This window comes from Rhinatrema bivittatum, chromosome 5, assembly GCF_901001135.1.
Source record: "Rhinatrema bivittatum chromosome 5, aRhiBiv1.1, whole genome shotgun sequence".
NCBI lineage: Eukaryota > Metazoa > Chordata > Amphibia > Gymnophiona > Rhinatrematidae > Rhinatrema > Rhinatrema bivittatum.
This window is the reverse complement of record NC_042619.1, coordinates 11,630,426-11,642,048: the sequence shown is the minus strand read 5'-3', so window position 1 is coordinate 11,642,048 and position 11,623 is coordinate 11,630,426. Positions and strand designations below refer to the sequence as shown.

Below are 11,623 nucleotides of genomic sequence, written 5' to 3'. Positions count from 1 at the left end.
AAGTGGTGAGCAATACATTATAATGTACATAACTATAACAAGAGAGTATACTTTACAATTTATAACAAGTGCATAGAAAAATAAGTTACAATAAAACAGGGATGAATCTAACTGGGAGTAGAATAAGAGGAAAGATAGAAGTTTAACAAGAAGTAGAACGTCTATATTGTGTCTGTTCTGTGGTGGGGCAGCGTATGTGTGCATGCGTGTGTGTGAATGCATTTGTGTTTGCATGTGTGTGTGTGTGTACGTGTGTGTGCACATGTGGATGTGTTTGTGTGTGAGAGAGAGAGAGGGTAACTTCTCCTGCTCATGCTGTACCTGTTCTCTATCTGCTTTGTTGTAGTGGAGCAGTGTGTGTGTGTGTGTTTACGTGTGTGTTCACATGTGGGTGTGTTTATGTGTGTGTGAGAGAGAGAGGGTAACTTCTCCTGCCCATGCTGTACCTTTTCTCTATCTGCTTTGTTGTAGTGGAGCAGTGTGTGTGTTTGTGTGTGTGTGCACATGTGGGTGTGTGTGTGTGTGTGTGAGAGAGAGAGGGTAACTTCTCCTGCCCATGCTGTACCTTTTCTCTATCTGCTTTGTTGTAGTGGAGCAGTGTGTGTGTGTGTGTGTGTGTGTGTGCGTGTGCACATGTGGGTGTGTGTGTGTGTGTGTGTGAGAGAGAGAGGGTAACTTCTCCTGCCCATGCTGTACCTGTTCTCTATCTGCTTTGTTGTAGTGGAGCAGTGTGTGTGTGTGTGTCTTTGTGTGTGTGTGTGTATGTGTGTGTTTGTGTGTGAGGGAAACTTGTACTATTACTGCCCATGCTGTACCTCTATTGATAATAAGATGACTCCTTCCTAGAGCTGTCAAAATGGCACCCATCAAGAGCAGTGAGGGGTAGATTTTAAGAGCAATCTAGCCACCTGACTATGGAGATTAGGTGACTAAACTGTTGCTAAATAGAACCCCCTTAATTTCATTTGATTGTTCGATTTAACCGCTTGTAAAAAGGCCATTTCTGGAGTCGTAGTTGAGCCGGAGAAGTTGTTAGCTGACTACTTCTAATTTGCAGTGCTAGCCAGCTAAATTCTTTGACTGTGCCAGGATATTGGGATAGCTAGGTGAAATTTAGCCAACGTTGTTATGGCCAGCTTGATTAATATCAGTTTTCAACCCCATCCTAGCTAAGTGAGTTTGTGGCTAAAACTTTACCTACATTTTCCCAGTTATAACATTGCCAGCTAGATTGTAGGTCCAGCAAAGAATAAAACATCTAAATTCATTACTAAGATCTTAATGCACAACAGATAAAAAAAATCAGTCAACTGACCACAACCCTAAATTACTAAGGAGTCCCTGATTTGTAAATGTAAACTAGGAATAAGGAAATCTTTTTTTTTTTTCCAAAAAACTAAATAGTTACCTTCTGGGCGGACCTCCAGAGATAATTTCTTCTATAAAAACATCTAAATCTATTTCAGGCAAGTTGCATTTCCCGTAACGAAGGAATGTTTAATAGCTGTTCCCTCTACGTTTTGTGTGTGTGTGTGTGTGTGTGCACACAGGGTCCTGAGCTCTGCACACTGAAAAACATAGCACACACATAAAACGGCATATCAGCATATACTGTATATCTTTACTATGTAATTGTGCTTATCGTAAAATATATGAAGTCAAATTTATTCCATGTTTTATATTTATTTGAAACAAACGATATACTGAAATAACTTAATCCAGATAGTATTTGCTTCACCCTTGTTAGGCACACTTGGTGCACAGCATACAAATTTGAACTCGGCCTATAAAACAAGTGCACATAAGAAACGTTTTGCACACATAGCCTGACAAAACTCAAAGGAATCACTGTCTGCAATTGAGACGTCTGCCTGCAATGTGGTTATTTCTTAGGTACTTACCAATTCAGTCCAGGCTAAAAGCAAGATTCAGAAGTTTGAATTTGGCTGTTTCTGCAGCTGGGAACCAATGAAGGTGCATTTTGTAGAATTATGCAATTCATGCATTGATTTTAAAGGCAGACCCACATAAGGACATTACTGTAAACCGAAGCACTTAAGTTACTACCAACAGGTGCTTTACTGTTTTCAGGGCCTGTGAATCTAAGTATGGTTTTACTTGTTTTACTAATCCTAGGGCCTGATTTACTAAGGCTTTTCTCCAATTCTGTGTCTTTTGGAAAAATACTTAGTAAATGAGTTCCTTAAATTGGCATAGGTTGCAGGAATACATGACTCCAGCGTCAAACTAGCATTTAGTTATACCCCTAAGTTCCTCCACTGTCTTGCTGGAGTCACTTTTAAACCATCAATGAGGATAGGTCAAAGTTTCCAACTGACTCACCTTTATCCACATATTTATTTACGCCCTCAAAAAAATGTAGCAAATCTATGAGGCAACACTTCCCTTGGCTAAATCCATATTGGCTTTGTCCCATTAAACTATGTTTATCTATATGTTCAATAATTTTCTTCTTTATGATAATTTATTTATTTGTAGGGTTTTATATACCGTTATTCGGTAGAGCCATCATAACGGTTTACAAATCTGCAATTATCATCCAACATATGCAATTATCTTACAATCAAATGGAGTTAACATAGTAGTTGGGAACAGTAGGGTTTTGTGAACAATCAACATATTTTTCTTAGTAATTGAATAACAGAATATTGCGGAGAACATTTTCAAAGGAAATTTCTACCATTTTGCCTGCCACAGACGTCAGACTCACTGGTCTGTAATTTCCTGGCTCACCTCTTGGTCCCTATTTAAAGATTGTCATTACATTGGCAATCCTCCAGTCTTCAGGTACCATAGATGATGTTATTGATAGTTTACATATTTCCAATAGCAGGTCCACAATTTCATTTCTCAGTTTTTTCAGCAATCTGGGATGTATACCATCTGGTCCAGGTGATTTGCTTCTCTTTAGTTTGCCCTAGTACATCTTCCAGGTTTTTGCGTTTGGCCAGTCGCAGGTCTGTCCCATGACCGGCCGCTGTTACCTTCTGCCCTGGGTCGCAGGGGGCTTGCTAACGCATTGGCTGCGCTCCGGTAGAAGACACTGCCTACCACCACACAGGCCTAACTTGCCACACTGGGGATGCTGCTCAGCTGAGCGAGATGTCCCTAGGCACGCGTATGCGTGACTCGGGCAGCTTTAAAGGGCTTGCGGCATGAAATCCACCGTGGCGCCCTGGGATAACATCACAGGCCTCTTATTATATAAGGCCTGCTCTGACCTACCTTAGACGCCTCAGCAATAGGTCAGACTCCTCGCAGTAGCTGTTTGCCACAACGTTCCTGGTTCCTGATCTTGCTCCTGTTCCAGTGCCTTGCCTTCGTGTTCCTGCTTCCTTGAAGTTCCTGTGTCCTCATCTTGTGGTCCCTTGTCTGTCTTCAGTATCTTCCTGCTGTTCTGCCTTGCCTTCCTTGTCCTTCGTATTGACCTCAGCTTGTACCTGCTGGCTTCATCTTTGGTTGCATTCTTGGCTTGACTTTGGACCTCTTCTTGTCCATATTGGACTTCTGCCTGGCTTGACTTTGGCCTGCTCTCATCTATGCTGTCTGCTGCCTGCCCCAACCCCTGCTTGGACTGACTCTGTTTCCTTCCCACTGGCCAACTGTCTCTTCTGTGATGGATTAATCTTTGCACAGAGGTCCACGCATAAGTCCATTCTGCCCCGGCACCCGCGGGCTCGAGGGCTGGTATTGGTGAAGCCACTGTTGGGCCTCTGCTCCAGCCAGCTTCGCCTGCCAATGGTGAGGACCTGCAGGGCTCCTCCCTGTGGGTAGTGCCAACCTCACCTCAGTCCATGGGTCAAATTCTGCAACAAGGTTCACTGAGATTTGTTAAAGTTCCTCTGAATCATCACCTTTGAATATTATTTCTGGCATGGGTATATCACTTATATTGTCCTCAGTGAATACTGAAGCAAATAATTCATTTAGTATCTCTGCTATGGCTTTGTCATTCCTAAGTGCTCTTGTATTTGTCCCAAGCATGACCAGGTCCATCAGAGATATCACACTGTTGGCCTCCCTATGCTTTCTTAGAGCCCTGATGAAGTCATTCCACTAATGTGTTGGTTGTAGCTGCCACGCTTTGTAGATTACCCCAACCTACTTCATTTTATCAGAGGCAGTAGAGATTGAATCTGTAGCCCTGTCAAGTCCAGGAGATTCTACAGTGAAGCCACAGGGACTCTGAATCAGCAAGAACCCTGTAGAAAATACTAACTGAAGCAAAGATAGAGAGACTTATCTCTGTAGGTTTCCTATTAGACCAGCATTAGGAGGATATAAGGAGCATTAGCCTGACACACCTTTGCTGGTTCAACAGCCAAAACAGAGTTTGCTCTGAAATATATTGTTGTCTGGTCATGTTCCTCTGGTTCCGGTTCAGTCCTGGTCTCCAGCTATACTCCTGCATCTTGCTCCATTCCTGGTCTTCTGTTCTTCCTGGCTCCTGTTTCCACCTGGGAAGTCCTGGCAGTCGCCTTCACCCATGGGCTCCACCCATTGGGAATGGTGGCTGCTTTAGGCAGAAGACAGCAGCTCCAAGAAACTCATCCTTTCCAAGGTACACACCCTGCCTAGACACCCAACCTATATTCTGTCCCAGTAGAGCTGGGCCGTGGACAGTTGAAACCAGGCACAAAATGAATGTCAGGCTAAATGGTAGCCAGCCTCCTGCCATGCTTGAAAGTACCTTATGGAAGCAGTGCACAGTTATCAGGCTCACTTCATGCCCTTTAGTTAAAGTGAAAGCCCTGCAGGCTCTCCAACTACTCAAGGTGAGCAAACTCAACTAGGGGTATATAGGGATAAAAATGTGTTTTTTCATTTTGTGGTTCATTATTCAGGAAAGGAATTTTTCCCATTAATTTCGGCTCCAGTAGTGGGATCTGCCGGCAAGGATCTAGGTACAGGGCTATTGATAACCTCGGCCTTTAGCAATAGGACCTGAGGACTACAATTGGGGTCTACCTATGAACTCATGTAGGCCTTGGCCTACACAAGGCCGATGCTTAGCCTAGGCTGAGTCCCGGGCCCAGGTCCAGAATAACCATATCGGATCGGTTTACATTTAACAAGGGTATAAAAGGAGTAACAAATTCAAATGAGCGAAAGATAAACAATAGGTAGGAATAAGTCAAAGTTACAATCAACAGGGAGAGAGAACTTGGAAGCTTGCAAGCAAGCTGGAAGGAAGGTAAGGCCGGAGATAACCTTCATAGTGAATAACCATATCGGATCGGTTTACATTTAACAAGGGTATAAAAGGAGTAACAAATTCAAATGAGCGAAAGATAAACGATAGGTAGGAATAAGTCAAAGTTACAATCAACAGGGAGAGAGAACTTGGAAGCTTGCAAGCAAGCTGGAAGGAAGGTAAGGCCGGAGATAAACCAGTGATACCATAAGCGTAAGGTTACGAGCTTAGAGGTGCTTTAACCTGGGAGAGTCAGAGTCCATTCGTGAGTGTAAGTTGTGGCCTGGAGGCTGGATCCCATCTCCTGGGCCTTGGTATAGGCAAGGGCCCAGGTCCAAGCCCGATGTAGTGGCTTGGCCTGGAGGCAGGGTCATGACACTGGGGCCTCAGTTCAGATCCTGGACCAACACCAGGGCCTGGTCTTGAGACTGGGTCCTGACATCTTGGCATTGGCCTAGGGTCAAGCCCAGGCCTAGAGCCTAGGCCTTCGGGCAGCTCCATTGACATCGTCTTCTTTCTTCTTTTCTTTCTCAACTGATGCCATCTGCTGGGGTCAAGCCAGAGTTAATTAGCTCTGGCACATTCAATCCAGTGGATGGTGCCATTTTGATGTACTACACTGCAATGCCGTAAATCAAAATGGCTCCATTCACTGGGGTGAATGAGCCGCAGTTAACTTGAATTGATGCAGGAACTCTAGCTATTCATTTCCATTACCAAAAAATCTTTTTCAGAAGTGGTAATTGGGATCCAAGAGATGGCCTACAGCCGAGCGTGAAGCCAGCACTTAGGCCTAGGTCTAGGTCCATAGCTGGAGCCGTGCCTAGGACATTGATCAAGGCCCAGTGCTGGATCCCCCTGAACAATCACTTACCTGACTTATCAGATATCCGCAAAAGCAGGTAACACCTGGGCTTCAACCCAGACCAAGGCCCGATGCCACAACCCTGCCCAGAGGCTGGGTCCTAATGCTGAGGCCCCACCCAGAGGTCAGGTCCCAATTCCGGGACCTTGGACACAGACGCATTTCAGGGTCCTGACACCGAGGCATCAGTTTGCATCCAGGCAGTTGCCGAGGCCTGACCTGGGCTGGAGGTTGCATCCTGACACCTGGGCCTTGGCCTAGGGTCTGGCCCAGATCTAGAGCCCAGGCCTCAGAGCAGCTCTGACAACGTCCTTTTCTTTCTTCATTTCTTCTTTAACTGATGCCATCTGCTGGGGGGTCCTGCCAAAGTTAATTAACATTCATCCCAGTGGACAGCAATATTTTGACGTAAAGCATTGTACAGCCCAGAGCCAGGCCCAATGCCGAGCTGTAACATTATGGCCTGTGACCAAGCTCCGGCCTCCTTTCCCTTTTATTTGGCTGCCACAGGCCTGGGCTCTGGTGGCTGGTGGTCTCTCTCTCCACACCTCCAGCACTGCAGGTTTTCCTGCCTGAATGGTGAGAAGGCTGTGGCAAGAAGGTTTCAGGGGGCAATCTTGACGCCTGAAGCAGCTGCCTCACCCTGCCTCATTACAGAACCGCCCCGGGTGAGGATGAAAGAGCCAAGAAAGAGAATGAGGGAATATGTGTATGTATGGTGGGGGTAGGGCAGTGAGTGAAGGGATCAGAAGGAGGGGAAGAAGGGTAAAAGAGTGAATAAAGGGATTGGAAAGACTGTGGCTTATGTGGGGGAGAGGGGGGAAAGAGTGTGTCAGGGGATCAATAGAGTTGCGGGGCATGAGTTAGGGTATTGTAGGGTCTATGAGATGTGAGTGAGATGAGCAGAGTTGGGGGTCAGTCTGCGACTGAAGTGATCAGAGGGGGTGGAGAAAGAGTGAAGGAGGGGAGGATGTATGATTGGATTAAGTTTTTTTATGCCATGATAATTATAATTTTCTTTTCATATTGCCCCGTCAGGTTCCAAATGTGTTGCACATAATGCAGATGCTCGCTTTCACACCTATCCCAAAGGGGAAAAACAAACCACACCGGACATCTGTAGTGGCTTTTTTTTTTCATAGTGTGGTTCAAAATGATTGTTTTCAAAATTCTCCATGTACTTGGTTCTTTCTTCTTTGTTCCTATTTCTGTTCTTCATCTTTCCCATTCCACAGGTTGTTTAACTCCATTCCTCTCTCTATCCCAATATAACAACATAAGAACATAAGAACATGCCATACTGGGTCAGACCAAGGGTCCATCAAGCCCAGCATCCTGTCTCCAACAGTGGCCAATCCAGGCCATAAGAACCTGGCAAGTACCCAAAAACTAAGGGGTAGATTTAAGAGAAGCTCACGCGGGGTACATTTGTGCGCGCGGTACCCGGCGCGCACAAATGTACACGCAATTTTATAACATGCGCATGCTGCCGCGCGCATGTTATAAAATCCGGGGTCGGTGCACGCAAGGGGGTGCACACTTGTGCACCTTGCATGTGCTGAGCCCTAGGGGAGCCCAATGGCTTTCCCCGTTCCCTCCAAACGGGGAAAGCCATCGGCACAGCCTCAGAGGGAACTTTCCTTCTGCTCCCCTCCACCTTCCCCTCCCTTATCTAAGCTCCCCCCCCAGTCCTACCTAAATCTCCCCCCTTACCTTTGTTTCAGGAGTTACGGCTGCCGGGCGCCTTCCCCTGGCACGGCCTCTGTGCCGGAAGCCTTGGTCCCAACCCCGGACCTGTGCCACACCCACGGCCCGCTCCCTTCCTGCCTCTTTTTAAAAGCCCTGGGACATATGCGCGTCCTGGGGCTTGCGTGCACCACCAAGCCTATGCAAAATAGGCTCGGCGTGTGCAGAGGCAGGTTTTCGGGGTTACACGCGTAAGTTATGCACGTAACCCTATGAAAATCTACCCCAAAGTCTATCCCATGTTACTGTTGCTAGTAATAGCAGTGGCTATTTCCTAAATTAACTTGATTAACAGCAGGTAATGGACTTCTCATCCAAGAACTTATCCAAACCTATTTAAACCCAGCTACACTAACTGCACTAACCACATTCTCTGGCAACAAATTCCAGAGTTTAATTGTGCGTTGAGTGAAACACAATTTTCTCCGATTAGTTTTAAATGTGCTACATGCTAACTTCATGGCGTGCCCCCTAGTCCATCTATTATCGGAAAGACTAAATAACTGATTCACATTAACCCGTTCTAGACCTCTCATGATTTTAAACACCTCTATCATATCCCCCCTCAGCTGTCTCTTCTCCAAGCTGAAAAGTCCTAACCTATTTAGTCTTTCCTCATAGGGGAGCTGTTCCATCCTCTTTATCATTTTGGTAGCCCTTCTCTGTACCTTCCCCATCACAACTATATCTTTTTTGAGATGCGGCGACCAGAATTGTATACAGTATTCAAGGTGCGGTCTCACCATGGAGCGATACAGAGGCATTATGACATTTTCCGTTTTATTCACCATTCCCTTTCTAATAATTCCCAACATTCTGTTTGCTTTTTTGACTGCCGCAGCACACTGAGCCGACGATTTCAATGTGTTATCCACTATGACACCTAGATCTGTTTCCTGTGTGGAAGCTCCTAATATGAAACCTAACATCATGTAGCTACAGCAAGGGTTATTTTTCCCTATATGCATCACCTTGTACTTATCCATATTAAATTTCATCTGCCATTTGGCTGCCCAGTTTTCCAGTCTCACAAGGTCTTCCTGCAATTTATCACAATCTGCTTGTGATTTAACTACTCTGAATAATTTTGTATCATCTGCAAATTTGGATTCCTCACTCGTCGTATTCCTTTCCAGATCATTTATAAATATATTGAAAAGTAAGGGTCCCAATACAGATCCCTGAGGCACTCCACTGTCCACTCCCTTCCACTGAGAAAATTGCCCATTTATTCCTACTCTCTGTTTCTTGTCTTTTAACCAGTTTGTAATCCACGAAAGGACATCACCACCTATCCCATGACTTTTTACTTTTCCTAGAAGCCTCTCATAAGGAACCTTGTCAAATGCCTTCTGAAAATCCAAGTATACTACATCTACCAGTTCACCTTTATGTACATGTAATCTAATTATATTGATTGGCTGAATTCATTTATTGCTTCCACCCGCTCTCTAGATTTATTTTCCAGCGTCAACTCTCTCTTCAAGTCCCATTTCAAGTTTTACTTCTTAAGACAAATCTTAGCCTGATCTTTTAAAATAAGAAATTGTATTTTGTTTGCATGCTACATATGATTCTAATGTTTTGGCATACATTAATATGAAATTCTATGCATGGAATCAAATTGTACTGCATTGTACATTATATATAGTGCATTATATTTTGATGGGAGAATTGTGAAGCAGCACTGTGCAGTTTCTACACCAAAAGATCACTCTTAAGCAGTGAGGCTTTTACAGACCTTCATTATTATAGAAGTGTTTTTAATTCTTCATGGTTAAGTATGATGTTGCTAGCTTACATGTAACATTGTGAAAGAGGTGCGTGCTTAAAAGGAGATGAGGGCATTAGAAACAAGTTCATGTGAGCAAAATGCTGATAAAAAACCCAGGAATGTTTATATTATATGAATCCTCTCTACCAATTGTTGTCCTGTGTTTTATTTACAGGAATGAAATTTCTGTCTGAAAACCGCATTGACAGCCGAAGTGTCATGCCAGTTTTGAATAACACCAATGTCAATCCAGTTGCATTCATCCTCATCGGCATTCCCGGACTGGAAAGTGTCCAGTGCTGGATCTCTATCCCTTTCTCCGTCATGTACCTTATGGCCCTGCTAGGAAACTGTACCATCCTCTTTATTATAAGAACAGAGCCAAGTCTCCATGAGCCCATGTACTTGTTCCTGTCAATGCTGGCTGCTACCGATCTCATTCTGTCTACCTCCACATTGCCTAAAATGCTGGCTATATTTTGGTTCAACGCCGGAGACATTGCTTTCGACGCCTGCCTGATCCAGATGTTTTTCATTCATTCCTTTACAGCCATGGAATCGGGATTCTTCTTGGCCATGGCTTTTGACCGCTACATCGCCATCTGCAACCCTTTAAGGCACTCGTTGATCTTAACCAATCCAGTAATTAGCAAGATTGGCTTCCTAGTTGTGCTCAGAGCTGTTATCTTCTTTTCTCCCCATCCGTTCCTGGTTAAAAAACTGTCATACTGCCAAACTAACGTGATCCACCACACCTACTGTGAATTCATGGCTGTCATGAAACTTGCGTGTGAGGACACGTTCTCCAGCAAGGCCTATAGCCTGACTGTGGCATCTTTAATAGGGTCCTTTGATCTGCTGTCCACTGCCGTGTCATATGTTTTCATCCTTCGGACAGTTCTGAGCCTTCCGTCCAAGGAAGCAAGCCTCAAGGCTTTCAGCACCTGTAGCTCTCACATCTGCGTTATTCTGGTGTTTTATACCACAGCTGTTTTCACATTTTTAACACACAGATTTGGCCATAATGTTGCACCTCAAATTCACATCACTGTGGCAAACATCTATCTCCTCGTCCCACCTATGTTAAATCCCATCATATATGGTGTGAGGACAAAAAAAATTAGACAAAGAGTATTTAAGATGTTCTACTACAAAACCATATAAAGACAGTCAAATATATCACCTATAGTTGAATTTTCAAAAGGATTTATGCGTGTAAATGTAACTACTATCATAGAACATTTAAAAAGCCATTTATGCGTGTACAGTGCCCTTACACGTGAATAACCTATGGACAATTCAATGGCATATATTGTAGCAATTTTCAAAAGTCCACTTACTTAAGTAAAGTGCATTTACTCAAGTAAATCCAAGTTTTACATGTGTAAATGCTTTTAAAAATCAGGCCCCTAGTGAACAAAACTTTTATAATATCATTAAGAATCCTGTTGTCTGAAACTGAATTCTGTTTGACTAAACGGGATGGCTTTGTGACGATAAATCAATGTTCCAGTTCCCAGAAGAAGCACTTGTATTTCAGCGTCTTATATGCCTTTTTGTCCGTCCCCCCCCCATTTTCCCCCCTTTTTTATATACCTACTCGTCAAATGGCATGTGTGGATGACAAGGACTATCGCAAGCCAAAAGGGCTAGAAGGAAGCCTGCTCTAAGATGTACCCTCAGTGCTACAGCTTGGGCTGGCAGACGTTACTTCAATAGTGACAGCTGCCTCATCTTTCTACCCTGGATTGGGCATCCTACACATGCAGAGAGACTTGAACTAGACTACTCTGTGGCATGAGCCATGGGCTTGGCCTTTTTAGGACATCTTACAAATGCAAGGAACTCAAGAAAAGTGGTTCCTGTTATCACAACATACACCAGGTCTTGCTTTATCTGGCCTTTCCAGAAGGCCACAGGTAAAATATGTGATACAAAGCTCAATCCTCCCCAAGAGATCTTGTAATGACCAAGTAAAATATTCTAAGATGCTGAATTACTCAATAACATGGTTCTACAATTC

General features: G+C 44.2%; 1 protein-coding gene across 1 annotated transcript; it reads left to right on the top strand.

Moving 5' to 3' along the window:
* The first annotated feature begins 4,003 nt into the window (after window positions 1-4,003).
* LOC115091801 (olfactory receptor 52R1-like) lies at window positions 4,004-10,764 on the top strand. The gene is made up of 2 exons (XM_029602015.1): window positions 4,004-4,032; window positions 9,816-10,764. The coding sequence occupies exons 1-2, from the start codon at window positions 4,004-4,006 to the stop codon at window positions 10,762-10,764; spliced, it is 978 nt and encodes a 325-aa protein (XP_029457875.1).
* Window positions 10,765-11,623: the final 859 nt, after the last annotated feature.

Excerpts from the sequence above, each read along its gene's own strand:
- LOC115091801 (XM_029602015.1), top strand. The coding sequence starts at position 4,004 with ATGACCAGGTCCATCAGAGATATCACACT. Across the intron at positions 4,033-9,815 it reads TCCATCAGAGATATCACACT|TGTCATGCCAGTTTTGAATA; the intron begins GTTGGCCTCCCT and ends TGACAGCCGAAG.